The sequence below is a fragment of the Mobula hypostoma genome, chromosome 14 (assembly GCF_963921235.1).
Source record: "Mobula hypostoma chromosome 14, sMobHyp1.1, whole genome shotgun sequence".
Lineage (NCBI taxonomy): Eukaryota > Metazoa > Chordata > Chondrichthyes > Myliobatiformes > Myliobatidae > Mobula > Mobula hypostoma.
This window is the reverse complement of record NC_086110.1, coordinates 13085323-13112073: the sequence shown is the minus strand read 5'-3', so window position 1 is coordinate 13112073 and position 26751 is coordinate 13085323. Positions and strand designations below refer to the sequence as shown.

At 41.0% G+C, this 26751-nt stretch overlaps 1 protein-coding gene across 1 annotated transcript; it reads left to right on the top strand.

Moving 5' to 3' along the window:
- The first annotated feature begins 8988 nt into the window (after nucleotides 1-8988).
- Nucleotides 8989-23106, top strand: LOC134356582 (natural cytotoxicity triggering receptor 3 ligand 1-like). Its single transcript, XM_063067545.1, has 7 exons — nucleotides 8989-9043; nucleotides 9248-9553; nucleotides 12739-13026; nucleotides 13622-13720; nucleotides 14359-14402; nucleotides 18282-18392; nucleotides 22975-23106. The coding sequence occupies exons 1-7, from the start codon at nucleotides 8989-8991 to the stop codon at nucleotides 23104-23106; spliced, it is 1035 nt and encodes a 344-aa protein (XP_062923615.1).
- Nucleotides 23107-26751: the final 3645 nt, after the last annotated feature.

Sequence of the window (26751 nt, the reverse complement as noted above, 5' to 3'; positions counted from 1 at the left end):
GGTGGTGGATTCCTGTAGGAAATGGTGGTAGTTACATAGAATGATATGCTGGATGCGGAGGCATTGGAGTGGTACCTGAGGGCAAGAGGAATCCTATTGCTGTATGGCAGTGGGAGGATGGCACGAAATGGAAGAGATGAGGGTGAGCGCAGTGTAGATGGTGAAGGGAAGAAAGCTTCTTTCCCTGAAGAAGGTGAACATCTCAATAGTTCTGGAATGCAAGCCTCATCATAAGAGCAGAAGCGGTGGAGATTGAGAAACTCCTCTGGATTGGAATGGCATTTTTACAAGTGACAGTGTGGATAGAAGTATAGTCCAGATAGCTCTGAGAGTCAATGGGTTCATAAAATATATCTGTAGTTAGACTGTCTTCTGCAATTGAGACAGATATCGAGAAAGGGGAGACATATTTCAGAAATTGAATAAAAAAATTGTGACGAGGGTGGACGTTGGAAACAACTTTGCTGAAATTGACGAGCCTTGTATGAGTGCAGGAAGCAGCACCAACACAGTCGTCAATGTAATGTTGGAAGGGTTGGGGGGCGATGCTGGTGTAATATTGGGACATTGTCTGTTCCACATGGCCAACGAAAGATCAAGCATAGCTAGGACTCATGCGATTGCCCATAGCTGCACCTTGGGTTTGAAGAAAGTCAAAGGATCCCAACGAGAAATTGTTGGAGATGGGTTCCAGATCTGCCAGACAGAGGACAGTGCCAACTGGTTGAGTCTGTTGTCCAGAAATAAGTGGAGAGCGTTAAGACCATCCTGATGGTGACTAGAAGTGTACAGAGACTGGACATTCATAGTGAAAAAAACAATCTGGGCCAGGGAACCGAAATTCATAGACGAGATCGAGGGCATGTGAAGCGTCATGGATGGGTCTGAACCAGGATTCCTCCTCTCCCTCTTATTCTGACTTCTTCCCCTTCCTTTCCAGTTCTGATGTAGGATCTCGGCCCGAGACGTTGACTGCTTATTCTGTTCCATAAATTCTGCTTGGCCTGCTGAGTTCCCCCAGCACATACTGTGTGTGGCTTCGGATTTCCGGGATCTATCTGCTGACTTTCTGGTTTGTTGCACTTTCATAGCATTCACGCCCTGTCGCAACTGCTGGGCATCATTCATTCATTCAAGTTTAATCTGGAATTGCCAATTCGCTCGTGATATGCCTTTTTGAACCTTTTATGACTTTATTGGTCGCCAATCTTGATTGCCTGAGATCTGACCTCAGCAGACTTCAGATGCAATGGTTCACCCAGGAATCTTAGACTCACTTATCTACAACTGTTTTTTTTTCTCACGTCCGTGATAACCGTAGTGTGTTCATTCACAGACGAGACCTTGAACACAGCCCAGTCCACCAACTTGAAGCAATCCCGTAGCCGCTCCTCTGCCTCCCGCGACCACCCTTTTGTTGTCCTAATCTGCGGACTCTTGCTCGTTTCCTTTTATCTCTATGCAGGTACAAGAAGGACAGTCAAGCGATCAGATGTGCCCTTTGAGCATGGACGTGTCGACATTTCTTATATTTTGTACAGTAGCAGAGGTCTAGTGTGCTCGGTGTTCTGGTGCAGCACGTTATGTTCTGAGGGTCATTGGGCAGGGATTTCTTCAAACAAGCCTCATTGAATTCCCCGACTATGATCTGAAATGCATCGAGATGGACTGTTACCTCCTTGGCGATGGCATCATGTAGTGTCTCAGTCGGACGATGGTGGTATGTAAACTGCGGTCAGGATCATGAAAGAGAACTCTCTTGGTAAATAGAACGGCCGGCGTTTGATCCCCAGATGTTCAAGATCGGACGAACAAGATCACGAGAAAACTGCCACATCGGAGAAGTACAGTTTATCCTGAAACAGATACCTCCACCTTTGACCTTTTCCGAATCACTACTTCGGTCCATCCCGTGTATCGGCGAGTTATCGGTCTGTTCGATTCTTATAATATTTCGCCGGAGTCCTGTTTAAACACTGGCCGACGTGCTAGGCCAATAATAGAAAACTGTTATAACTCAAGCAGATGAACTTCTCGGTTATGCTAAACGAAATTTAGAGGGAATATTAGAGAGGACAGTGTTGTACCTCAGTCGTGGGCACCATTATTCATGCGATTCGTCAGTTCATCAGCTGAACACAAACGCGCTCTCTGGCAGAACGAGATTTGAAAAATGATTTTCTTCATTGTTCCAGACATTTAGATTACATGGCGTAAATCATATCATTAGTTTTCTAGAGAATTTTAGAAAGCAACCGAGTAGCTACAAAGTACTGCTGACTGATACCGATGTGAGTTGCAGACGAAAAGAAAACCAGAATCAGAGTTTCTGATTGGATCAGCCATGATCGTGAGCGAGGAATTTAGTCTGATTAAACATCGGGGTAGTTTGTGAGGAATGCAAGGGAGGATCAAGTGACTTCGGAGAGTGATGCTAATCACTTCCTCACCTGGACCCAGTTATTACTCTCCATCTGTTGCTCCAACCTTTCCCTGACCTTTAATGCTGGCTACCTGTCCTGCTCCTTTCCGTTCTTCCAGTCCTGATGAAGAGTCTGAATACGAAACTTTGACTGCTCACTTCTCTCCATCGATGTTGTTTGATCCAATTTAGAGAAACTTCACTGTACTTCCTCTAAGAAAAACATACCATTTAAAAAGATCAGAATGGTTCTCAATTGTGGCTGAACCGAGTCATTTTCCCTTGCTGCAGCACGGCTTTCTTGTCCCTTACCAGGTCCTTTGCATCAAAGGTTAACATTCTGTGGCCTGTCTCTGGGTATTCTGCTTTCATATTCATTAACCCAAGAGCTTGGATGCTACGTTCGGCAGCTGTAGATAAACCCTAGTATACTGTGTCTCGCCCCGCCCCATCTTCTTCCACCGCTCAGCTCCAAGGCACATGTGTTCGCCACCACCCCTTCGAGTTCACCGGACAGCAAAGAATTTACATCTTTGATACCTTTCGGTTTGTCTCAGGGATTTTGTGCTGCTGATCATGAAAGTCAACATGAAGTTTCCCTATCACATACCATTTTTAAATCGCCTATATTTGTTATTTCAATTCATACTTCAAGTCAATTAAATGGTTGCCCACGATGTAAGCTGAAAGGTTTCCACCTTGTTCGGGTATTAGGCAGGGCGGATACTGCATGGCAGGACAGGTTTTAGAAAGATTATAAAAGCATCATGCACACTCTGTTCTTTGCGTTGCGTTTAAGTGTACATTGGTCATGTTCATGCGCATGCTCGGCGGGCATAGCATATTGTGTGTATTCATTATAGTCAAGTTATTTTATTTTCAGTAGTATTTGTGAAAGCAAGATGTCTCGCCAATGTTGTATCAAGCGCGATATTTTCTGTTATATTTTCTGTGTGGAGAGTATAAGCTTTAATCTCAACCACGAAGCATAACTCTTCTTTTTAAGAAAGCCTAAGAGTTCTACTTTGAGTGTAAGATTGGCGACCAACTCAATGCCTGGGTCCTTCACATTTGTTGCTCAACAGGCGTTATTGATCTGAGACTTTGCCTCAGAGATGTTCGGAAGACAACAGCATTCGTGGTACCGATGATATGGCGAGAGCTAGTTCTATCTGACCAGCGTGTCTGGTTTCTCTGTTATAAACAAGAAATGGATTGAACACTGCAATCTCCTTTCAGCATCGAGACTTCAGCTGCATGATGATAGTCTTGCAGTACTGAAGACACCAGGGACATAGAGTCTAGAGGAGGAAGAGGAAGATGACAATGGGTGAGTGGCAGGAATAGAAAACCGACACTGATACCGATACAGATTTTGGATTCTTTATGTCGAGTGAGCCTCTTGTGATACTCAGTCTGAGTTAAATGACTTTGTCAGCAACTTGGGTTTGTCAAAGGCAAAAGCAGAATTACTGGATTCAAAACTACAAGGATGAAATCTGCTATCTCCGGGTACAAGAATTTCTGTGGATGATTTCGATATTTGAGAGAGAAGTTTCCCGGAATAACTGATGCCAAAATTAAGGAAGGTTTTTTTCTATTGGTCCGCATATCAAACAGGTCATAAATGGCAGGCCATTCGAAGAATGTCTAGAGGGACCAGAGAAAATCCCGTGGAAGGCATTCAAGGATGTCGTTGAAAAAAAAATTATTGGCAACCACAGAGCATCAAACTACATGCAGCTGCTTGACAACATACTTCAAGCACACAAAACCATGAAGTGCAGCATGTCAGAAAAAAATCATTTTCTGCATTCCCATTTAGACTTCTTCCATGCAAATCTTGGTGCTGTTCGTAACGAGCATGGCGAAAGGATTCAGAAGAAGATTGAGGTCATGAAAAAATTGAATCAAGGCAGCTGGAATCCATTAATGCTGGCGGATTGTTGTTGGACATTTATTGAGGAAGCCTTCGGCATTGAATACAAACGGAAATCTTCACAAAATATTTTAGCTTAGTTGAATTATTGCCAGGCGACATTACTGTTATAAATATAAACGCTTTATAATCAATAAAAGTTTATGCCTTGTTTCTCCAATTTTCTTCCTGATACAAGTAATGTGAAATTACCATTCCATTCAGCTTCAGGCAGAATATCTCATCCACATCTGACGGAGCACCATTTTCCAAAAAAACGTTGCTACCCAGTGGTTGCATCCATCCACAACACACACAATTCAAACAAAGCCTTCCCCTTCCCCCATCTTGCCCTGGCTCCATCTGCCCTTCACCTCTCCTGTAATAGTCCCCATTATTTCTCGCCTTTATTTGATAGATTACAGAACTGGTAGCTTTTGCCATCTGCTTAACAACATCCAGAATCTATACCTCCCTAACCCTCCTTTCATGCCAGCTGCCTCAGCAGTTGAAAATTGTTCCAAATGGCATACTCATCTCGCGGATCATTTACACCTGTGGGAATCTCGAATTTTACAGATTATGTTAGCATAAGAAACTGAATAAACTTCCATATTCAAGGCATATAAAGTGTCCTAATAGAATAGATAACAAAAAAGACGATTGGTCCAACTTGCTGGGCTCTTGAATGTGGAATGCACGGAATATTCAACAGATCAGGTTAGAATGTGCAGGGAGATCAACAGAATTAAAACTTCCATTTACCTTCTTTTCACAGAATTGTGTTTCTGGACTGCTAACTCTACGTTCGTGAATTATGAATCCAAGTATTTCAATTAACTTCGAAAGAAGTGAGTACATTCTTTTTTTCCCTTTCCTATTTTTTCTGCCATTTGAAAGGCCAGCTGCTTTTGTTCAATTCCGATGAAGTTTTGCATCCTATTAAAATAGATATATTTTCACATCCTGTTTATTATTCACAAATGCGAATATTTGCATGCGACCTTCTGCGTGTTTTCTGTAAAAAAGATGTCCGGAATAGAACTTCAATTCATCTGTCAGTTTACTAAGATTGCATTTGTATCTTGTGTTAATGGGACCTAATACGCTACCTGAGAATAGAATTGCACTCGTGAGCCTGCTGGTAACATCATGGAAAATTTGTGGTCAAAGATTGCTCCTCTCTGAAACCTCTATGTAGCAGACAGCTCGTGTTATCACACTTGACGTTTAAAAGTAGGTCAATAAGTTTAATTTAAGCAACATTTGATATTATGCTCCTGTCAGCTAAATGTTTCTCAAATTGTGCTGCAACGTCTATATTTTCTGTTTCTGTGCTATGTTCATTCTGGAAATAAGTATACGAAAGAATTCTTAAATTAGCTAAATACATGATATTTATGTGTGAGTCATTCTCTGAGAGCATTGAATGGAGAACCAATTACTTTGAAGATTAAAAGACATTATAAGCCGATTTCATGGAGAAAACATTCTCCTTTCTGATTAATTAAATGAGGGACTGCAAGCAGTAGATATTTAGTTTAATTTGGCATCATGTTCGCGACAGACAGCTTAGCCGAATGTCCGAATCCTGCGCTGTACTGGTCCGTTGTTATGTTAAAAGCAGTGTTAAGGGAACAAGGAACAGGTAGACAACATTACATGAAGTGGCAATGTCGAAAGGTGCTTCTTGATCTAAAGTTTTCCACTATACTTTTGAATGAAAGGGGAAGTAAGGTCAGGTTGTTTTGTGTTCAGCTTATATCAAGTTTGATCATTTATTGGAAAGCTGGGAAATTAATGGAAAAAAGGATTGCAGGTGTTTGCAATCCGAAATTATGCAGAAAACATTGGGAACCTACTATAAAAAGTGGAAAATACAAATCATTCCTCTTCATGACCTAGTGAAAAATTATCAACTTGAAGTGTTCACATTATTTCTCTCAGCAGACGCTGCCTGGCTTGCTGATTGTTTCCTGTGACTTCTACAAAGTAGTATCAAACAGTAGCTTTAATTTTGCAGTCAACTAAATTCAATTAAGCTCTCTATTATCTATTAAACTATAATCAAATTCAGTTGAAACACTTATCCTAGAAGAACCTTGCTGAAAACAATTCGGAATATGTTTGTAATGAAGGCAGAGACATTTAAAGTCGCAATAATATAAAGGATTATCTCGTCCGGTGTACAAAATTGTCTCACAAATTAGAAATCTAGATTTACACTCAATCCTTTGGCCTAACCAGAGCTGTGCTTAACATTTAAAACGATCTCGATTTTTCTGAGATTGTCATGTATTCAAGCATTTGAAATCAAAAAACCAATAAATTGAAAAGAACAAAATGCCTTCTACTTACCCTTGCCATCCGCCCCAGTTAACGCTGAACAAATTTATGCTGGTAAAAACATAGAGATGTAAAGTTTATCTCTAAAGCATTTAAAACTGAAAATGATGGGCAGCGTTATTCAGTTTGGCACCAAAGAGCTACCATGATAATCCCAACCGTGCTCAACCGAGGCCAATTTTTATTAGCAAGCTTGTTTTGAAGTGCTTAGTAATTGGTCCAAGTTACTGCTCTATTCTTACGCCAAATGAAGAATGGACTAATGGAGAACAGAGAGTGGTTCATGGGGAACTAATCAGAGTACTCTCATCTTTGGTATTTATCTGTCGAGAAAAAGGAACATCTGAAGATCAAGGCAGAAATCTCGACAGAAAACTTACATTCTGGAAATAGTAGTTTCTGCCGCAGACACATTTAAGTATTCGGCATCACAAGTTACCTGTAACGTAAAACTAAGCTGACCCTCATTAGAACTGTCTCTTACGGTTCATCAGATCTACAGCAGGATAAGGTTCACAACGTCCATATCCTCTCCCAGCTAAACTCCTCTACAAACTGACCTCAATCACATCCCGTGGGATCCAATTGACAAAATTTGTGTTACCTGTGAACAACTTTAAGCCCCAAGCAGCTACATAATTTCAGATCTAAGAAGACAGGAGATACAATTTAATAATGGTGACAAAGCTTCTATGAAAAAGGCATAACATTCCCACCGCTTCGTGGAAAATCGGAAACATAACTGCTCAAAATGGCGAGGTGTCTGACATGGTAATCAGAATCTTAACTCCTTTCGTAGGAAGCACGTGGAAGCTCAGTATTGTTTCATTGCCAACCAAGATGCTTTTGAATATTCCGTGTTGTTATTTTATAAATGGATAACAATTTATGCCCTGCTAGCTTAGACACAAGGGTGCGTGCTAACCCTTTTTTTCTGTATCGGGTTAAATTTTTTGCTCGATTGACTATCCTGTTGTCTCTCATTTACTTTGTGGAACTGTAGGAGATATTTGAAAGAACAGTATTTCCCCCAATGGAACTGCTCGTGTTTATTGGATTTAAAATAGAGCCTCGGAACTGCAATCAATCATCTGAGGATTCCTCGATGCGCCCTTTATAGATTTTATCGCAGTACCTTTTGAATCTCTGTTATCATTAAACTGAGTAACTTGCTGTTTGAAATCTATGCTCACTCCTTATGTGATCAACAACCTATACCCAAAATCTATTTCTATCACAGACAGTATTTGCAGCTGCTTCTCAGTGAGTTCTACTTGTGAACTGGTCACAGCAGCGAGTAAGAAACCTGAGTACTATGCGGCCTACTTTGATAAAACAGATTGCAATCTGTTACTGGAATTAATTTATGAAGGTTTCATATTATATGCTTTTGTTTCATGAAAATTGCTTGAAGTTCGACTCTCCCTTTATAAAGCTCCTCACTGGGAGCAATAGAATATTTCTTGACAATTTCTTTAATCTTGTCAAACAGCATAAGTATTTCATTATTAATTCGTTTTTGAATACGCGACCATATGATATGTTGTTTCTTTTTGTCATCAATGCTCAGAACCCAAAATCATACATTGCGCAGGAGATATGTGCATTTCGACGTCTGGGGCAATGTATTTGCTGTTCAAACCAGGCTCGTTCAGCATTTCAAGTTGTTTTGCAATCCAGACATTAAGCAGTAGTTCATTAGTCGAACTGTTATAACCAAACCGTAAAGAAGTTTATCAAGAGAAGCAAATTTTTCATTTATATAACACCGTCCGCACCCGTCGGAGCTTAAAGTCTTTTGGCCGCACGAACGCAAATGTTTTACTAGAGAAAGCAGCAGGGTGACATTTGAACGAAGGTATATGATTGAAATGGAGCAAAGCTGCAAAGGTAAATTGGAATGAAGAAATACTGTTATTGCTTTTGTCCGCCTAACTTATTAGACATTTTTCAACTCCGAAGCGGATTTCCATCTTTACCATCAAAATGCGCAGAGTACAGATTTGAATTTATATCTCAATAAAGATTTAAATAATTCCTGTATTCAGCAAGAAGGCAAGATTTCCAACATAATCACGAAAGCACTAGGTAGGCCATGTAAAAATTAGAATTGTAAGAGTTCTTATTTTCCTCCCAGCCGAGACAGGGTTTAAATCTGAACCACATTTTTCTCCCTGGCGGTGGTGTCATCCTGCGTCATGTTTACATGATTAATACATTTCCTCACGAAGTCCTTTTCCTCCGGCAAACTCTTTAAAATACCACTTGCATTGCAAGATTTGGTCGATTTGGTTTCTGTAAGATGGCGGAGAAGTTTACGGTTTCGTACATGACACTTCTGGCTATTACTTGGCTAAGTATGCTGATTTATAAACGCCGTTTCCGAATTGAATATTCTATTTAATAATATTTAACTCTGGGTGCCTGCAGCATACTCGGTTATATTTTTTCATCTATTCGGCCGTCTTTCGCTCTTAGATATCCAGTGACTTACGTCATCCGTTTTTTATTAATTCACTGTGTTTAACTGTTATTAATACACTTGCTTACTTTTCCGGCAGTCGTCAAAGTAACGGCGAACGAAGTATCTCAATTCCCTCGGGACCTGAACGTCCCGGGTGGTGCGAATGTCACGATGTTCTGCAAATTTCCACTATCACAAGATACTGTTGACATTCGTTGGCGGAGGCAAGGCGAGAAGGCATTTTTAGAAGGGGACAGCAGAAGACAATTTACAGTAGAAAGGGGAAGAGGAACGCTTGTACTCCGAAATGTCAAATTCAGCGACTCTGGACTATATTACTGTGAAGTAAAGTTTCAGGAGCAATTTTTCGTGAGTAGCTGTGGCACCAGCCTCACTGTGTTCGGTAAGTGTGGTTGTTTGGAGATTTTCGGCTCTGTGCATTTTACATCAAACTTAGTGATGAGGATGAAAATAAATGTTTCTACTTGACTAAACAAGCGGCGAGAATACATTTGTTCCCCGCGTTAAAATATACCCCAGTCCAGGGATTGTCAATTCAGAATTATAAAGAACTGAAGACTTAATCACATTTCATGTAGCAACTATTAGGCGGATAACGGAGTTGATTCTGTTTATCATATCGTACTTCCTCGGCTCTTTCCCACCGCTGTTCGTCGAGCGCTGCTCATCAGCTATCTCCCAAATAAACCGAATTTCCAAGGTTAGTGATACCTTAGGACTTCACCCTCATTATCACGAAGGTACTTTGAATACAACGAATTACTTTACTTTTCCAGCAAGGTTAGGATTGTGTTGCAAGCAAGAGGCTGAAATAATATTAATATTAATGTGAATGGCTGGAGTTGGATAACTCGATTGCTCAGCACAGAGGACGCAGAATATTAATACTTAAATAGAGTAATCTCGATCAAAGGGTCTGTATGCAGCAGCACAATGCTCCATTTCCCCATCAACAAGTAGACAGGAATAATACCCAGCACCAAATGAGTTAATTCCAACATCTATCACATGCACTGCAAAATGTCATTCCAACTTTTGTTATGCAGGGTTAGCAAAATCTATACTTCTTTCACCATATAAATTGTGAGAAATATAGACCTCTCAGGGTTAAGGCGAATTTTGATAGGATTGGATAGTACTGTAACGGGTAGAGAGTCGATCGCAAACACCTCCTCTGGCAGCTCACTCCACAATAGCATCACCGGCCGAGTAAAGACGTTTCCCACCAGGTTCGCCTTTAATACTTTTCATTTCACTCTGAACCTATGAATTCCAATTACATTCTCACCCAACCTCAGTGGATGATGCAGGCTTGTATACACCCTCATAATTTTGTATACTTCGATCAAATGTTCGCTATTTCTCTTACGAATCATTCAAAAAATCCTTACCTGTTAAACCTTTCCTCATAATCCATGTCCTCAAATTCATGCCACATCTTGTAAGTTGTTTTGTACTCATTCAATCATATTTATAACTTTCCAGCAGATAATTAACCAGAACTGTGAACAATACACCAGATTTGTTCTCACTGCCGTCTAATGCAACTTCAGCATAACATTCCAACTTTTACACTCAATACTCTGATATGTGAAGTCCAATATGACAAAGGTTATCTTTACGAAAGCACTGCCTTTTTCTCCATTTCCAATGAATTATCTATCTGTATTCCAAGATCATTTTTTACCGCATTCGTCAATCCCAGTCTCGTTGACGATGTGTATCGGAGAATGGTTTGTCTTCTCAAAGTACAACAGCTTACAATTACCTTCATTAAATCCTATCTGCCATTTTCAACGCATTTTTAGACCTGGTCCATAACCCGCTGCAAGCTTTGATCGCCATGCGGCACACCACCAGTAAAAGGCCTTCGTTCAAAGAACAAACATCTACTACCATACACTGGCTTCTCCCGCGAAGCCAAAGTTAGACACAACTTACTCCTTCATCCTGAATTCCAAGCGAACGTACTTGATCAGCCCACCACCCCCATGCAGAACTTTTCCAAAGCTCTTGCTAAAATCCATATTGACCATATACACTGTTATCCTTCATCAAGGTCCATGGTAACCCGCTCGAAAAGTTCATTAAGATTGGTTAGACAGAGCCTACATTGCACAAAATAATGTTGCTTATTCCCAAACAAGCCCAGTCTATCTCAATATTTATCTATCCTATTCTTTCGAATATCTTCCAATAAATTACCCACTTCACTGTAATACCAACTAGTCTATATTATTCCGGTTTATTCCGAGAGTCTATCTTGAACAACAGCAAAACTAGAGACATAATTGGAGTGCAAGTTCTTGGGAAACTGAAAGTTCTGAAAGTAGGTAATTCACCTAGACCAGATGATGTACATACCATGATTCTGATAAAAGTTGCTGATAGATTGTGGAGGCATTAGTAAAGGTCTTTCAAGAATTACGATTCTGGAATGGTTCTGGAAGACTGGAAAATTACAAATGTCACTCCACTCTTCAAGAAAGCAGAGAGGCAGAAAAGGGAAACTATAGACCAGTCAGTCTGACCTCACTGGTTGTCAAGATGTTGGAATCCATCATTAAGGATCAGGTATTAGATTACTTGGAGACACATAACAAAACACGCCATTGTCAGCATGATATCCTCAAAGGAAACTCTCGCCAGACAAATCTGATTGAATTATTTGAAGGAATAAAAAGCAGGATAGATAAAGATAAGCAGAATCGATTGCTGTGTACTTGGATTTACAGAAAGCCTTTGACAAGGTACCACACACAAGGCTGTTAAACAAGCTACGAGCCCAAAGTATAACAAGAAAGATACTAGGGTGGATAAAGCAGTGGCTGGTTGGTAAGTGACAAAGAATGGAAATAAAGGGAGCATTTTCTGGTTGGCTTCCCGTGCGAACTGTGTTCCACAGGGGTCTGTGCAGTGACTGATTCGTTTAATGTGATTAGTCAATGATATGGATGGTGGAATTGATGGCTTTGTTGCAAAGCTTGCAGACGATTTGAAGAGAGGTGGACGGGCAGGTAGTTTTAGGAAATAGAGAGACTACAGAAAGACTGAGACAGATTAGGAGGACAGGCAAAGAAATGGCAGATGGAATACAGTATCGAGAGGTGTGCGGGCATGCAGTTTGGTGGAGGGTGTGAAAGTTTTGAATATTTTCCAACTGGAGAGAAAACACAAAAAAAATAACATTCAGGTGCAAAGGGACTTGGGAGTCCGTGTGCAGTATTCCATACAGGTTAATTTGCAGGTTGGGTCTGTGGCCAGGAAGGCAAATCCGATGATCGCATTCATTTCAAGAGGACCAGAATATAAAAGTAAGGATGTAATATTCAGACTTTATAAAGCAATGGTGAGGCGTCATGGCGTATTTTGCATCGGAGTGTGTGTGTGTATGGTTGAGCAACAATAAGCAGAACGTGAAATTGGAAGAATTTATTAAATACTGGTTAATACTGGCGGGTAACTGATTTGATAGTTGAGCGTCATGCTAGTTGGAGGGGAGATAAGTGAAATTATCTGTACTGAAATGGATCGAAAATACTCAATATAACTATCTTTTGATTCAAGCTCCTCCAACTCCAGTGGAAATTGTTCCTGTTGGAGGGTTTTCGTCTCCTCGAAAGCTCCTTTGTAAAACGGCTGCCTTCTACCCGGAGAAATTAGAAATCATTTGGCAAAGAAATAACAAGCAAATTCACACTGGAATAGAAAATGTGACAAACCGGAACGTGGACGGCTTGTATGAGGTACTTAGTTTATTGGAAATTACGCAGTCTACTTGGGGAAAAGATATTTACACCTGCCTGGTGTCGCATGGCTCCCTCACGTTGTCTGCCAGTTTCAGCTACATCCAAGGTAAGATGGTGTTTTGATGAAGTCATGATGTTGGATCTCGGCGGTAAACGTCGACATATTAGATCTGCCTGATCGGCTGAGTTCTTCCAGGATTTTATGTGTTATTCTGAATTTCAGCATGTTCAGAATCTTTTGTGCTCAATGTAAGATGAAAGCGCTTACAAGTCATTGTGGTGGGGTCAATGTGACCTTGTTAAGAACAGTAACTGAACAGCTACCCAAACACGGAAGACTGACTAACTTTAAAGCTTAGTAATTGATAGTGAGTATTGAACGTGAAAGGTGTTCAAAAACTTGTGTTATTCCGTTAGTTTAAATCGTGTAGGACGAATTAAGAAATTCAATTTGTGCAGTATTTGTAAGTATCTGAACATTTGCCAAAATTGTGGAAAGCAAAACGTAAACTCTATATCTCATCGAAATATAACAAAGGTGGGCATTTGCATTTCCTGTCTTATGACATATTTTCCGATATTGTGCAGTGAGATTTGAAAGGAGCCCATGAGATATTTTGCATTATTGATTCTCATGAGTGCATTTTTTTAGATGTATAAGTGCTTCACAGTTTCTTGTTTTCCCCCTGTTGATCCACAAGGCGCTGATACTAAATTCATTCTGGCATGTGCACTGGGCGGATCGGCAATTTTAGCTCTAATAATTGTTTTGGTGAATGTCAAGTTAAAGAGATTGCACGGTAAGAAACCTGATCGCTGAGAAATATCACCTCTATTCGTGCAAAATAGATGTGTGAAAGATACTTCACGTCAAAAAGAATAAATGTCATTACAGCATGATTAGACAGGGATTGACATGGTCGAACCTGATTACATTGAGAATCATCAGGCACAACACAAGCTGGATCTTAATATACAATAATTCCACCAATCCACTCGCTGTATATATATGCTGTATCTTGTTCATAAATGCCGTTATATCCTTTGAAGTACTTCAAATGTCGTTTTGGGTACAATGGCAGGTCTATACTTTGAAGCGTAAGAAGTTTGGCGTAGGTCTATGTTTACTGTCACTGTTTAAAGAACATTGACGAGCTCATGCATGTCTCATTGATTTTAATTTTCATTTTAACGACAGTATTTAGATGTAGTACAGCCACTCATATACTATTATCACTTTACGACTTCTTTAAATGTCGTAGACTCTTGAGCATAGTGCCATGATGTTGATGCACTGTATTAAGACAACTAATACCACAAAACGTTTTCTGAAAGATCCATACCTTCAGCAGTTCCTCTTACGCGATGAATTCTATTTGTATCAAACGAATAATGTCCAACTTTTACAATGTAAATAATTTCTTTTATTTTTCTTAAGGGATTAACACAAGTTCTTTGGACAGATGTCAGAGTGAAGAGCTGGTAAGTGAAGTGGCTTGACTTCTTTGAGATCGGCATATAGGTATAGCAGAGATATAGAAAACCTCAGAAACCATAGAAAAACTACAGCACAGAAACAGGCCTTTGGCCCTTCTTGGCTCTGCCGAATTATTTTCTGCCTAGTCCCACTGACCTGCGCACGGACAACATCCCTCCATACACCTCCCACCCATGTATCTGTCCAATTTATTCTTAAATGTTCAAAAATAACCCGCATTTACTACCTCGTCTGGCAGCTCATTCCACACTCCCACCACTCTCTGTGTGAAGAAGCCCCCCTTTAAACTTTTCCCCCTTCAACCTTGACACATGTCCTCTGTTTTTTTTTTCTCCCCTAGCCTCAGTGGGAAAAGCCTGCTTGCATTCACTCTATCTATACCCATCATAATTTTATATACCTCTATCAAATCTCCCCTCATTCTTCTACGCTCTCGGTAATAAAGTCCTAATCTATTCAACCTTTGTCTGTAACTCAGTTTCTCAAGTCCCGGCAACATCCTTGTAAACCTTTTCTGCACTCTTTCAACCTTATTAATATCCTTCCTGTAATTTGGTAACCAAAACTGAACACAATACTCCAAATTCAGCCTTACCAGTGCCTTATACAACCTCATCATAGCATTCCAGCTCTTATACTCAATACTTTGATTAATAAAGGCCAATGTACCAAAAGCTCTCTTTACGACCCTATCTACCTGTGACGCCACTTTTAGGGAATTTTGTATCTGTATTCCAAGATCCCTCTGTTCTACTGCACGCCTCAGTGCCTTACCATTAACCCTGTATGTTCTACCTTGGTTTGTCCTTCCAAAGTGCAATACCTCACACTTGTCTGTATTAAACTCTATCTGCCATTTTTCAGCCCATTTTTCCGGCTGGTCCAAGTCCCTCTGCAGGCTCCGAAAACCTTCCTCACTGTCTAGTACATCTCAAATCTTTGTATAATCAGTAAATTTGCTAATCCAATTTACCACATTATCATCCAGATAATTGATACAGATGACAAATAACAATGGACCCAGCACTGATCCCTGTGGCGCACCACGAGTCACAGGTCTCCACTCTGAGAAGCAATTTTCTACTACTGCTCTTTGGCTTCTGCCATTGAGCCAATATCTAATCCAATTTACCACCTCTCCATGTATACTTAGCGACTGAATTTTCCGAACTAACCTCCCATGCGGGACCCTGTCAGAGGCTTTAGACAACATCCACTGCCTTCGCTTCATCCACTTTCCTGGTAAACTCCTCGAAAAACTCCAATAGATTGGTCAAACATGACCTACCACGCACAAAGCCATGTTGACTCTCCCAAATATGCCCCCGTCTATCCAAATGCTTGTAGATTCTGTCTCTTAGTACTCCCTCTAATAACTTACCCACTCCCGATGTCAAAATTACCGGCCTAACATCAAACGTACCTTAAATATGACAAATTTATGATTATGAAGACAAGTAGTCCTCTTTTATTGTCATTTAGTAATGCATGCATTAAGAAATGATACATTATTTCCTCCGGTGTGATATTACAAAACACAGGACAAACCAAGACTGAAAAAACTGAGAAAACCACATAATTATAGCATATAGTTACAAACAGTGCAACAATACCATAACTTGATGAAGTCCGTGAGCACAGTAAAGTTCAAGGTTTCTCAAATGTCCCACATGTCACGTAGACGGGAGAACGAAGAAAAACTCTCCCTGCCATGCCGACCACAATCCGACTCTGAGTCATCCGAAACCTTCGAGCTCTGATCAGCTCTACGATACCAAGTACTGAGCGCCACATCTGCCCGAACGTTTCGACCACCTTCTCGGTCGCCAAAAGCAGGCAAGGTCGGGGATTTTGAGGCCTACCCTCCGAAAGATTCACGACCACACAGTAACGACAGCAGCGAATGTTCCTCTGTGCTTTCACGTCCATTCTCCATCAAATCAGAATTGTCCATGGCCCCTATTTGACAGATACGATATCATTTTTCACCAGAGAGCTGCGCACGCACTGCATGCCGCCATCTTGTCCTCCCGCCGAAGATTTACTTGGTTCTAACATTTGAAACGCAGTAGAGAACAATAAAACTACCTGACAACTCTTTATTTTGCAGTTTTATCCAAGATAGATTTGAATATTCCTATTGAATCTGAATCTATCGTCTTTCAGGATTCTACATCAGTTCATAACCGGTTGCATTAAGATGAACGGTAGTGTATACTAATGGAAGTTATGCTGTTAATCACGCTTCGTTTGACGAATAATTAAATACAAGTTTAAGACTGAGATGTTTTAGATGTCAAATGTCGGCTTACGAGAATCGCTGTGTCGTGCACAATGGAAAAATACAGTACACGCATTTCGCAATATATGTTACATCTGATCTGAACGCACAGCAAGCAAAATTGAAAATGCAACGAAATCTTGCTTTGGAAAGTCATATGGAGTTTTTAACACCGATTCCCAACAAAGATCCACAGAACAGTGCATGACCTGCAATGGAATCGAATATGCTTCCAATAAAACGTGTAGTATCTGGTGCACAATGATACCCACATGTTAAGGAAATTCCACCAGGCGCCTTCTACTCCACGAGGCTACGCTGAAGGATTATCATCCTCAATTTTGAAAGAAATGCCTGCTACATTTAAATGTATTGTCATCTCCCATTTTGGATTTAATCCAGAAATTAAAAATCTCCAACGACATTTTGGGAAAGAGAAAATGTTGTCGTTTCAGATTGAACACCTCTCCCCGGAAAGCAACGTAACCGTTGATTATTTCTCTTTCCTCTCGTGTTTCCTGATCTACTGTGTGTCTTATTTGTCTGTTTCACTTCAAAGTTCCAGCAGTTCAATGTTAATAAATGTGTCCCACCTGGATCCTCCTGATAGCATATATTAAACCTTTATCGGTTATATACCCATCTGTCTACACGGGAAACAACTTTTTTGTGTTCATTAATTACCTTCCCAATTGTAGCGCATATATTTACTTTTACCTAACGATATTTGCTGCAACAACTTTTCGCATCACCAAAGCAAGGTTGTCATATCCCACTGGCTTCATTATAGTAGAACTCCGTTGAAACTTCTATCAGCATTTGTAGCACTTCCCGAAATGTAGAACCGCTTCTGGGAGTAATATATAAGCTGAAGCTATAACGTTTAAGATTTTTTTTACCGTCGCTTTATTGCTCTGGAATGCTCTGCCATTATTTCAGCCAGAACGAATGCTATTTTAACCATTTACTGTAACGGGCATGTCCAACAGCTCTACTTATTTCGATTGAAATTTAATTGATACACCAGCAACAACAATCAGCTCAACAGCTGGCAAGATGCCCCTCCCGTATTCGCTACCTCAGTTAAGCCAGGCTGGAACCGTACAACAGGTCTTGTCACTTGTTCCAATATCCTTAACCTAGATAATGCGAGTTTCAAGAGTCACAGCCTCTAAATGCACCGTGGGGACGAAATCGCGTCATGCCAATAATTATAGTAATTTGAATGGGTGCTAAGAGAAACGCATCGGATAAAGCCCGTCCACAAAACTTAGAAGCGCGTAAGGGATATGACAGAAGAGATGAAAACAAAAATGATGGCCAGACCTGAGAAACCGATCCGATTGAAAGGATGGTTTTAAGTGGCTGTTTGGAAATCTAAAGTAAACCTAGTGACTTCCAGCCTGAAATGGGTTTGGCATCCCACCTCCGGTATGATATACGGACAATATCATAATACGCGGACAAAATATTATTCCAAACATTTATAAAATCCTTTTCTATTATTAGATATTCCAAACCAAATAGTTCATGATCACTGACCTTGTACCAGTTATCAGTATTAAGTGTGTTTTTCCAACAGGCTGACCAAGCTGCGGTTGATCACACCACTCCCCATGTTTCACTAAATATAAGGGAGAATAAAGGATTTCGCAAAGATCGACAACAAGAAGAATGCATTATCTATTCTCAGGTAAAGCAGAGAGATTGCCATGAATAATATATGAATTTGCTTTGAAGATATACAGTGGCATGCACGTGTTTGGGCACTACTGTACAAAATGTCTGTTACTGTGATCGAGTAAATGATGACCTGATTTCCAAAAGGCATAAAGTTAAAGGTCCACACATTTCTTTAATATTTTAAGCAGGATTACTTTTTTTATTTCCTTCTTTTACAATTTCAAATTAACAAAAAAAGGAACAGGGCCTGAAGCAAAATTTTGGGCATCCTGCATGGTCAGTACATAGTAACACCCCCTTTGGCAAGTATCACAGCTAGTAAATGCTTTCTGTAGCCAGCTAAGAGCCTTTCAATTCTTGTTTGAGGAATTTTCGCCCATTCTTCCTTGCAAAAGGCTTCTAGTTCTGTGAGATTTCTGGGCCGTCTTGCATGCATTGCTCTTTTCCGGTCTATCCACATATTTTCGATGATATTCAGGTCGGGGGACTGTGTGGGCCATGGCAAAACCTTCAGCTTGCGCCTCTTAAGGTAGTCCATTGTGGATTTTGAGGTGTGTTTAGGATCATTATCCATCCTCTTTTCACCTTCAGTTTTTTTACAGACGGTGTGATGTTTGCTTCCAGAATTTGCTGGTATTTAATTGAATTCATTCTTCCCTCTAACAGTGAACTGCTCCTCGTGCCACTGGCTGCAACACAAGCCCAAAGCATAATGATCGATCCACCCCCGTGCTTAACAGTTGGAGAGGTGTTTTTATTTCATGAAATTCTGCACACTTTCTTCTCCAAACATACTTTTGTTCATTGCGGCCAAAAAGTTCTATTTTAACTTCATTAGTCCACAGGACCTGTTTGCAAAATGCATCAGGCTTGTTTAGATGTTCCTCTGCAAACTTCTGACGCTGAATTTTGTGATGAGGATGCAGGAAAGGTTTTCTTCCGATGACTCTTCCATGAAGGTCATATTTGTGCAGGTGTCGCTGCACGGTAGAACAGTGCACCACCACTCCAGAGTCTGCTAATTCTTCCTGAAGGTCTTTTACAGTCAAACGGGGGTTTTGATTTGCCTTTCTTGCAATCCGACGAGCAGTTCTCTAGGAAAGTTTTCTTGGTCTTCCAGACCTCAACTTGACCTCCACCGTTCCTGTTAACTGCCATTTCTTAATTACATTACGAACTGAGGAAACGGCTACCGGAAAACGCTTTGCTGGCTTTCTCCTGCTTTGTGCGCATCATTTATTTTAATTTTCAGAGTGCTAGGCAGCCGCTTAGAGGAGCTCATGTCTTCTGATTGTTGGGACAAGGTTTCAGCAATCAGGATATTAATAAAGCTTTAAAATTTGCATCACCTGGTCTTTCCTAACGATAACTGTGAAGAAGCCATAGCCCTAACATGCTAATTCAGGTCTGAGACCTTGGTAAAAGTTACCTGAGAGCTCAAATCTCTTGGGGTCCGTAAACATTTGCATGGTGCACCTTTCCATTTCTTTCACTCTAAAATTGGACCAAAAATGCACTAATTTTGCTTAAAATGTTGAAAAGAATGTTTCATCTTTAACTTTATGACTTTTGGAAATCAGTTCCACTTCTACTCACTTAACTATTCACAGTAACAGAAAATTTGACCGGGGTGCCCAAAATTTGCACGCCACTGTAACAGAGCCATACGACCCAACTAGTTCGTGCAACCCAATTACAGCCATGTGACTAATTAGCCGACTCACCAGTACGTTTTTGGAACGTGGGAGGTAACCTGAGCGCCCAGAAAAAGTCATACGGTCATGGGAAAACATATAAACACACCATTTCGTCGGTTACGGGAATTAAACCTGGATCACCGCTGCTGTAATAGTGTTAACCTAGCCGCTACTCTACCGAACCACGCACAACAGATATACAATACCATAAAATATAGGAGCAGAAGTAGGCCATTCGGCACATCGTGTCTGCTCCGTCATTCAATCATGGGCTGATCCAATTCTTCCAGTCATCCCCACTCCGCTGCCTTCTCCCCATACCCTTTGATGCCCTGACTAATCAAAAATGTATCTATCCCTCTATCCCTGCCTTAAATGCACCTAATGACTTGGCCTCCACAGTCGCCCATTGCAACAAATTCCACATATTTACTACCCTCTGAGTAAAGTAATTTCTCCGCATCTCTTTCCAAATGGACGTCCTTCAATCCTGAAGTCGTGCCCTCTTGTCCTAGACTCCCCTAGCATGGAAATAAATTTTCCACATCTAATCTGTTCAAGCCTTTTAATATTCGGAATGTTTCTATGTGATCCCCACCCCCGCCCCCAATTCTCCTGAACTCCAAGGAATACATCCCAAGAGCTGCCAGGTGTTCCTCATACGGTAACCCTTTCGTTCCTTGAATCATTCTCATGAATCTTCTCTAAACCCTCTCCGATGTCAGCATATCCCTTCCAAAATAAGGAGCCCAAAACTGCAAACAATACTCCAAGTGTGGTCTCACGAGTACCTTATAGAGCCTCAACATCACACCCTGTTCTTATATTCTATACCTCGAGAAATGAATTCCAACATTACATTCGCCTTCTTCACAACCGACTTAACATGGAGGTTAACCTTTCAGATATCCTGCATAAGGACTCGCAATTCCCTTTGCACCTCGGCATTTTGAATTATTTTCCCATCTAAATAATCGTCTGCACGTTTATTTCTTCCACCGATGTGCATGACCATACACTTTCCAACATTGTATTTTATTTGCCACTTCTTTGCCCTTTCCCCTAAACTATCTCAGTCTCTCTGCAGCTCTGTTTCCTCAGCACTATCCACCCCTCCACCTATCTTTGTTTCATCGGCAAATTTAGCCAAAATCCATTAATCCCATAGTCAAAATCATTGATATACATCATAAAAAGGAGCGGTCGCAACACCAACCCCTGTGCAACTCCGCTGGTAACCGGTAGTCAGCCAAAATAGGATCCCTTTATTCCACTCTCTGTTTTCTTCCAATCAGCAATGTTCACTCATGTTAGTAACGCCTCTGTAATTCCATAGGCTCTTATCTTGCTAAGCAGCTTCATGTGCAGCACCTTGACAAAGGCCTTCTGAAAATCCAAGTGCACCACATCTACTCAATCTCCTTTGTCTACCCTGCTTGCAATTTCCTCAAAAAAATGCGGTAGGTTACACAGGCAGGATTTTCCTTTCAGAAAACCATGCAGCCTTTGGCCTAACTTGTCATGTACCTCCAGGTACTCCGTAATCTCATTCCTAACAATCGATTCCAACATATATATAAACGATATTCCAAAGGAGATAAATTTTACGGACCTGATCTGACCTTTGTCACTGTACCATTTACGACTAAACACACTCGAAATATCATCACATTTTTCTTCCATCTGGGTGGACTCCAACCTGAAAGCATGAACATTGATCTCTCTAATTTTTAATGCTTATTTCATCATTCCCTTTCTATTTTTTTCTCCATTCCCAACTATGGCTCCCTTTCACCTCTTCTCTTCTCCTCATCTGCCCTTCACCTCCACTGGTACCCTTCCTTCTTCCATTTCCTCCGGGGTCCACTGTCTCCTTCTATCAGATTCCTTCTTGCACCGTTTTCCTTTTCCACTCATCACCTCCCAGCTTCTAAGTCATTCCATCCCCATCATCAACACAAGTTCTTTCCCACCTGGTTTCTCATATCACCTGTCATCTTGTATTCATTCCCCACCTTCCTTTTCTAGCTTCCGACCCCCTTCTTTTGGTGTCCTGCTAAAGCGTTTCGGACAGAAACGTCAGCAGTTTATTTACCTTCATACATGTTGCCTTACCGAATGAATTACATCAGCATTTCTTTTGCATTCCTCAAGATTTCCAGCATCTGCAGAATCCATTGAGATTATCTTTTTTACCCTCGCTTTTATGAATTTAATTTCATATGTAATGTGGAAACACTAAAAAGCATGAAGCTAGGAATAGCCATACTTTCCAATGCTCATTATCAGCTCCACAATGAACTCGAATATCTGATAATAACCGAGAAACACTGAACCAACCGAACATTGTTATTATTCATGGAAATGCCGAACTGTGACAAAACAGTAACTATGTGGCATGAATGAACAAAGTGCCAGCGTTCAATCTATCAGTTGTGCGGTATCCACTGATGACAGTGTCTGTGTATATTTGGAGTTCTGTTGGCAGGTGTGACTGAGGAAACACCGTACGATCTGTGGACTAAACAGTTTGCGGCAATCAGACAAACATAACACAACAATGCTGTTGTATATTGAGTTAGCGAAATATTTTGTACTATACCTGCTCTTCAAGGAGTTATCTGCTCTCCGATCTCGATGTTGTTGAAGTTCATTTTCAGTAAGGAAAGAAACGCTCATTGTTCAGTGCGACAGCACAGGCTCTTGGAGTTGAAATACCAAATAAATCAAAAAGGGAAATTTTGAAACAATGTTGACATAAACTTTGTGTAAAACGGCAGAAATCTAAAATTGATAACTTATGTGTGCATCACTAATTTATATTACAATTCTTGATTAAATTTGTTCAACTCAATGGATTCTCAATTAACCCCTGATCTTCAAATATTTTCGCAGACTGCAGGAAATGGAGCTGACAAACTGACTTACGCTGCTCTGCAGCTTCCCGATTCCAAGAACACGCCAGCACCCAAACATCAAAACAAACATGCATTGTACGCAGACGTAAATACATCAAAGAAACTGTGAAGCTGAGAATCCAACTGCAGTTTAGAGCTATAGACTATCAATGAGTGGAGACCCGAGGCATTTATTCGTTGCATTTCTTGCCTCCAGACAAAGATTGTTAATCTATCACATGTATAAATTAGGAAGATAAGGGATCAATTTCATCTTCGATTTGTTGGAAGCGATTATGACTGGTAAGAATAAAAGTAAGAAATTTAAGAATAAGATTAGGAATAAGCAGTTCCACCTGTCTCTCCTGCCCAGTCATTATCTCCATTGAACATTCCCCGATCATTCCAGGAAATAAAACTACTTTGCCCAAAGTACCGCCCCACCCTCTACAGTCCTCAGACGATGAAAAAAAAGAGGTTTGTCACCATCAGGCAGAGAACTTTGTTTTCAGGGTAAAAACCGCCAACTGAACAGTTATTCTTGCTCACTTATGTCAAAGTTCAACCGAGGGAACATAGATTAGAAGATGTGAAAAAATCGCAACATTTTCTCACGATAACACCTCTGTGTTTGAATATTGATCAGTAAATGTCGAATGATAAAAAAAAATCAGTATTCTTCTGTTTCGTATACATTCACGGATTGTTGCTCAACATTAACTGTAAAATGCAACTCAACTACCACATGGTCGTAACAGAAATCCCAGGGCATCCAAAAGGCGAGAGAAATGCATCGCCACCTGTGTACCTGTCCCAGCCCGCATTGAAACAAGCAGATATGCACCTGGTCACATTAAAGGAAATCAGGTTTAGCCTAATCGTAACATCTGACTGAAAATTGTAGACGTTGGAAAGTAGATTTATAGGAATCACGTGTTTCGATGTGTACTCTCGAAGAATATGGTGCTTTGGACAGAGCCCCTCAGCGGTTAATAACTTTCCAATTGCCCGATGGAGCAAAATAAGTCTGCGATAGGCCCAGCATTTATTTGGGCAATAGTGAGTAAATTGACGCATTAATTCCGGTTCAGGTAGATGTACATGTGACAACAGGGTGAGCATCCTATTATAGTAATATATTATTGTTGCTCATCAGGTCAGCGTGTTTGGTGGATAAGGTGCGGGACTAAGGAAGGTGGGGAGTAGGTACACGGAACACGGCAGATAAATAAATCCTCTGTCTGATAATGCAAACAACAGCCTAATTTCTGAAAGAGTTTCGGTAATGCAGAGAAATTGGCAAAAATAATAAAAACGTACACGCCTGGAGACTGAGTGGGCTGCTCAGACCTGTTCTGCTGGATATGCTGGCTGGGACAGATTTTCCTTCACATCTCAATCTCGTCGATTTCTCCACTTTTTAATATTGCTCTGATATTTACTTTCAATTAAAAATGCACAGTTATATCTTGTTCGTAGTTGACAGGATCTTTGTACTCTTATCTTTCTTATTCATTTCTTCATCTACTCATAAAAAAACATAAATAGCCGTCTGTTATTTCTCTGAAGGGCAGTCACAAGAGTCGACTAATTCCTCAAGCAAGTTCGAGGCGCTGGTAATGTTTTCCAAAGTGCTTTTCAGGACGTATCCAGTTTCAGCTCAGATCAATGTCGTTTCAAATATATCATTTTATTGCTCGCACTGGAGAATGCCCTGCGCAAAAAAAGCCCCCTCTAATACTGTGTACTATATTTATCAGAAAAATATTTCAGTACAATCGAATGAAGATAGAAAATGAATACAATAATAATATAAATGATAATGGTTTCAGGGATTTTAAATATCTGTAAATTTGTAAATTCCTCTGAATCATCCCAATCAAGTGCGTTCTGTCACGGCCCGGAGAGGGCGCCATCTCTAATTGCTACGATGTTACGACGACACCGCCACACCGCCACCCACCCTCCAGTTCTATCGCTTTGAGTTGTTATAATCTATTTAGAAACACTCCTCCACTAACAAACAATCCAATAAATGATATGCTATTCGTTAGTCGATAAACAATATCTCATTCTCTGAATACCAGACGTAAGTTTGAACCTTAGCTTCTCACTTCGGTTTATTTCTGGATTAGAGGACGAAATCTCGGTTAGAAATGCTTCGGCAAATCACTGAGGATGAATTACACTCAAAATGCGTTTCACTAAACATCTTAAATAAAGGTCGCTTGGCACTGCCGACTGAGCAGCATTACTCGCATGGTATCGTTTTCTTGGATGATAGTGATATCTCCCAGTAACTGTCCAATATATATCCTTTAATCAAGCTTCATAAAACATGTTTGACTCGACCCGTTATTATATGTTTTTACAGGATTCCGCAATGAGCAAATTGGATCAAACTTTTCTCGCTCGACTTGCAAACACTCCACCACTCCATCCAAAGAGATTGGTTCCATCTATCACCGGTCGTACACCTCCTTTTCAAAGTTATATATTGCACATCTTCCCTCTACACTCTCAATCCCGAGTCTCCAGCTCAAAACATTAAACACCCGCATGCCTTCACCCGCACTGCCTAGCCCACCGAATTAGCCGAGTAGTTTCCTTTTATTTCAATTATTATTTCACATGTTCAAGGATTCTTGTAAATATTCCGAGGAACAACGGAATTGTTTAGTAATTCGATGCAAACACAGGATCTTTTACTCTAAAGCTTTACGTGCATACATTTAAATAACATGCTAAGATCGTGTTATTTTAAAATAATAGTGCTCATTCTGTCATAAGGAGGGCGCTGGTCCCGGACCCAAATGCAAGGCACAGACAATGAAGTACTAGAAACAGGACTAGAACTAGAGTTAGAGACGTGACAGGATTTAGACTAGGAGCTGGGACATGTACACAGTCTTGGGTTGGGACTTTGGCTAGGAAAGGGAAAGCAGAACATGGAACTAGGAACTAGGAGCCTGGACTTAGACTCCGAGCCAGTGACTGGACATGAGCCCGGAACATGTGTCTTGACTCGGGCTCGGACACTGGATCTAGGCGAGGACAAGACGTGGCTACAGGACGTGGTGTGGCTACACCTGCACAGGACGAGAACACAAAGCCGTGGCTTGGAATAGACGAGGTCGTTGGACTAGACAAGGTGCTTGGAAGTGGATTGGACTAGACAAGGTGCTTGGACGTGGCTTGGACTAGACGATGTGTTTGGTCGTGAACTGGACTAGACGAGGTACTTGGACATTGCTTGGACTAGTCAAGGTGCTCGGACGTGGATTGGACTAGACAAGGTGCTTGGACGTATAGCCTGGACTCGTACACGGAACACAGTGAGACAGCTCCCAAAACAAGATAGCAGCAAACGGCCGAACCTGCCTAGCAAACTCGTGGACACAGAGACGGTACCGAACACAAAGTAGTAGCAAATGGTAGGACCTACCTGGCGAAGGCGTGGAGGCAGAGACGGAACCTAGCACAAGGTAGTGGCAAAAGGCCGCACCTACCTAGCGAAGGCGAGGACACAGAGACGGTACGGAACACAAAGTAGTGGCAAACGGCCGGACCTACCTAACGAAGGCATGGACACAGATACGATTCCCAACTCAAGGTAGCGGCAAACGGCCGGACCTACCGAGCGAAGTCGTGGACACAGAGACAGTTCCAAACAACGATAGACAGTTTCTTATCTAGACATAGCAAGGCTCCAGTCTTGCTCCGGCGGTAGAACCTGACAGCGATACAGGCAAGGTTGCAGGCAAGTCTTCAGGTC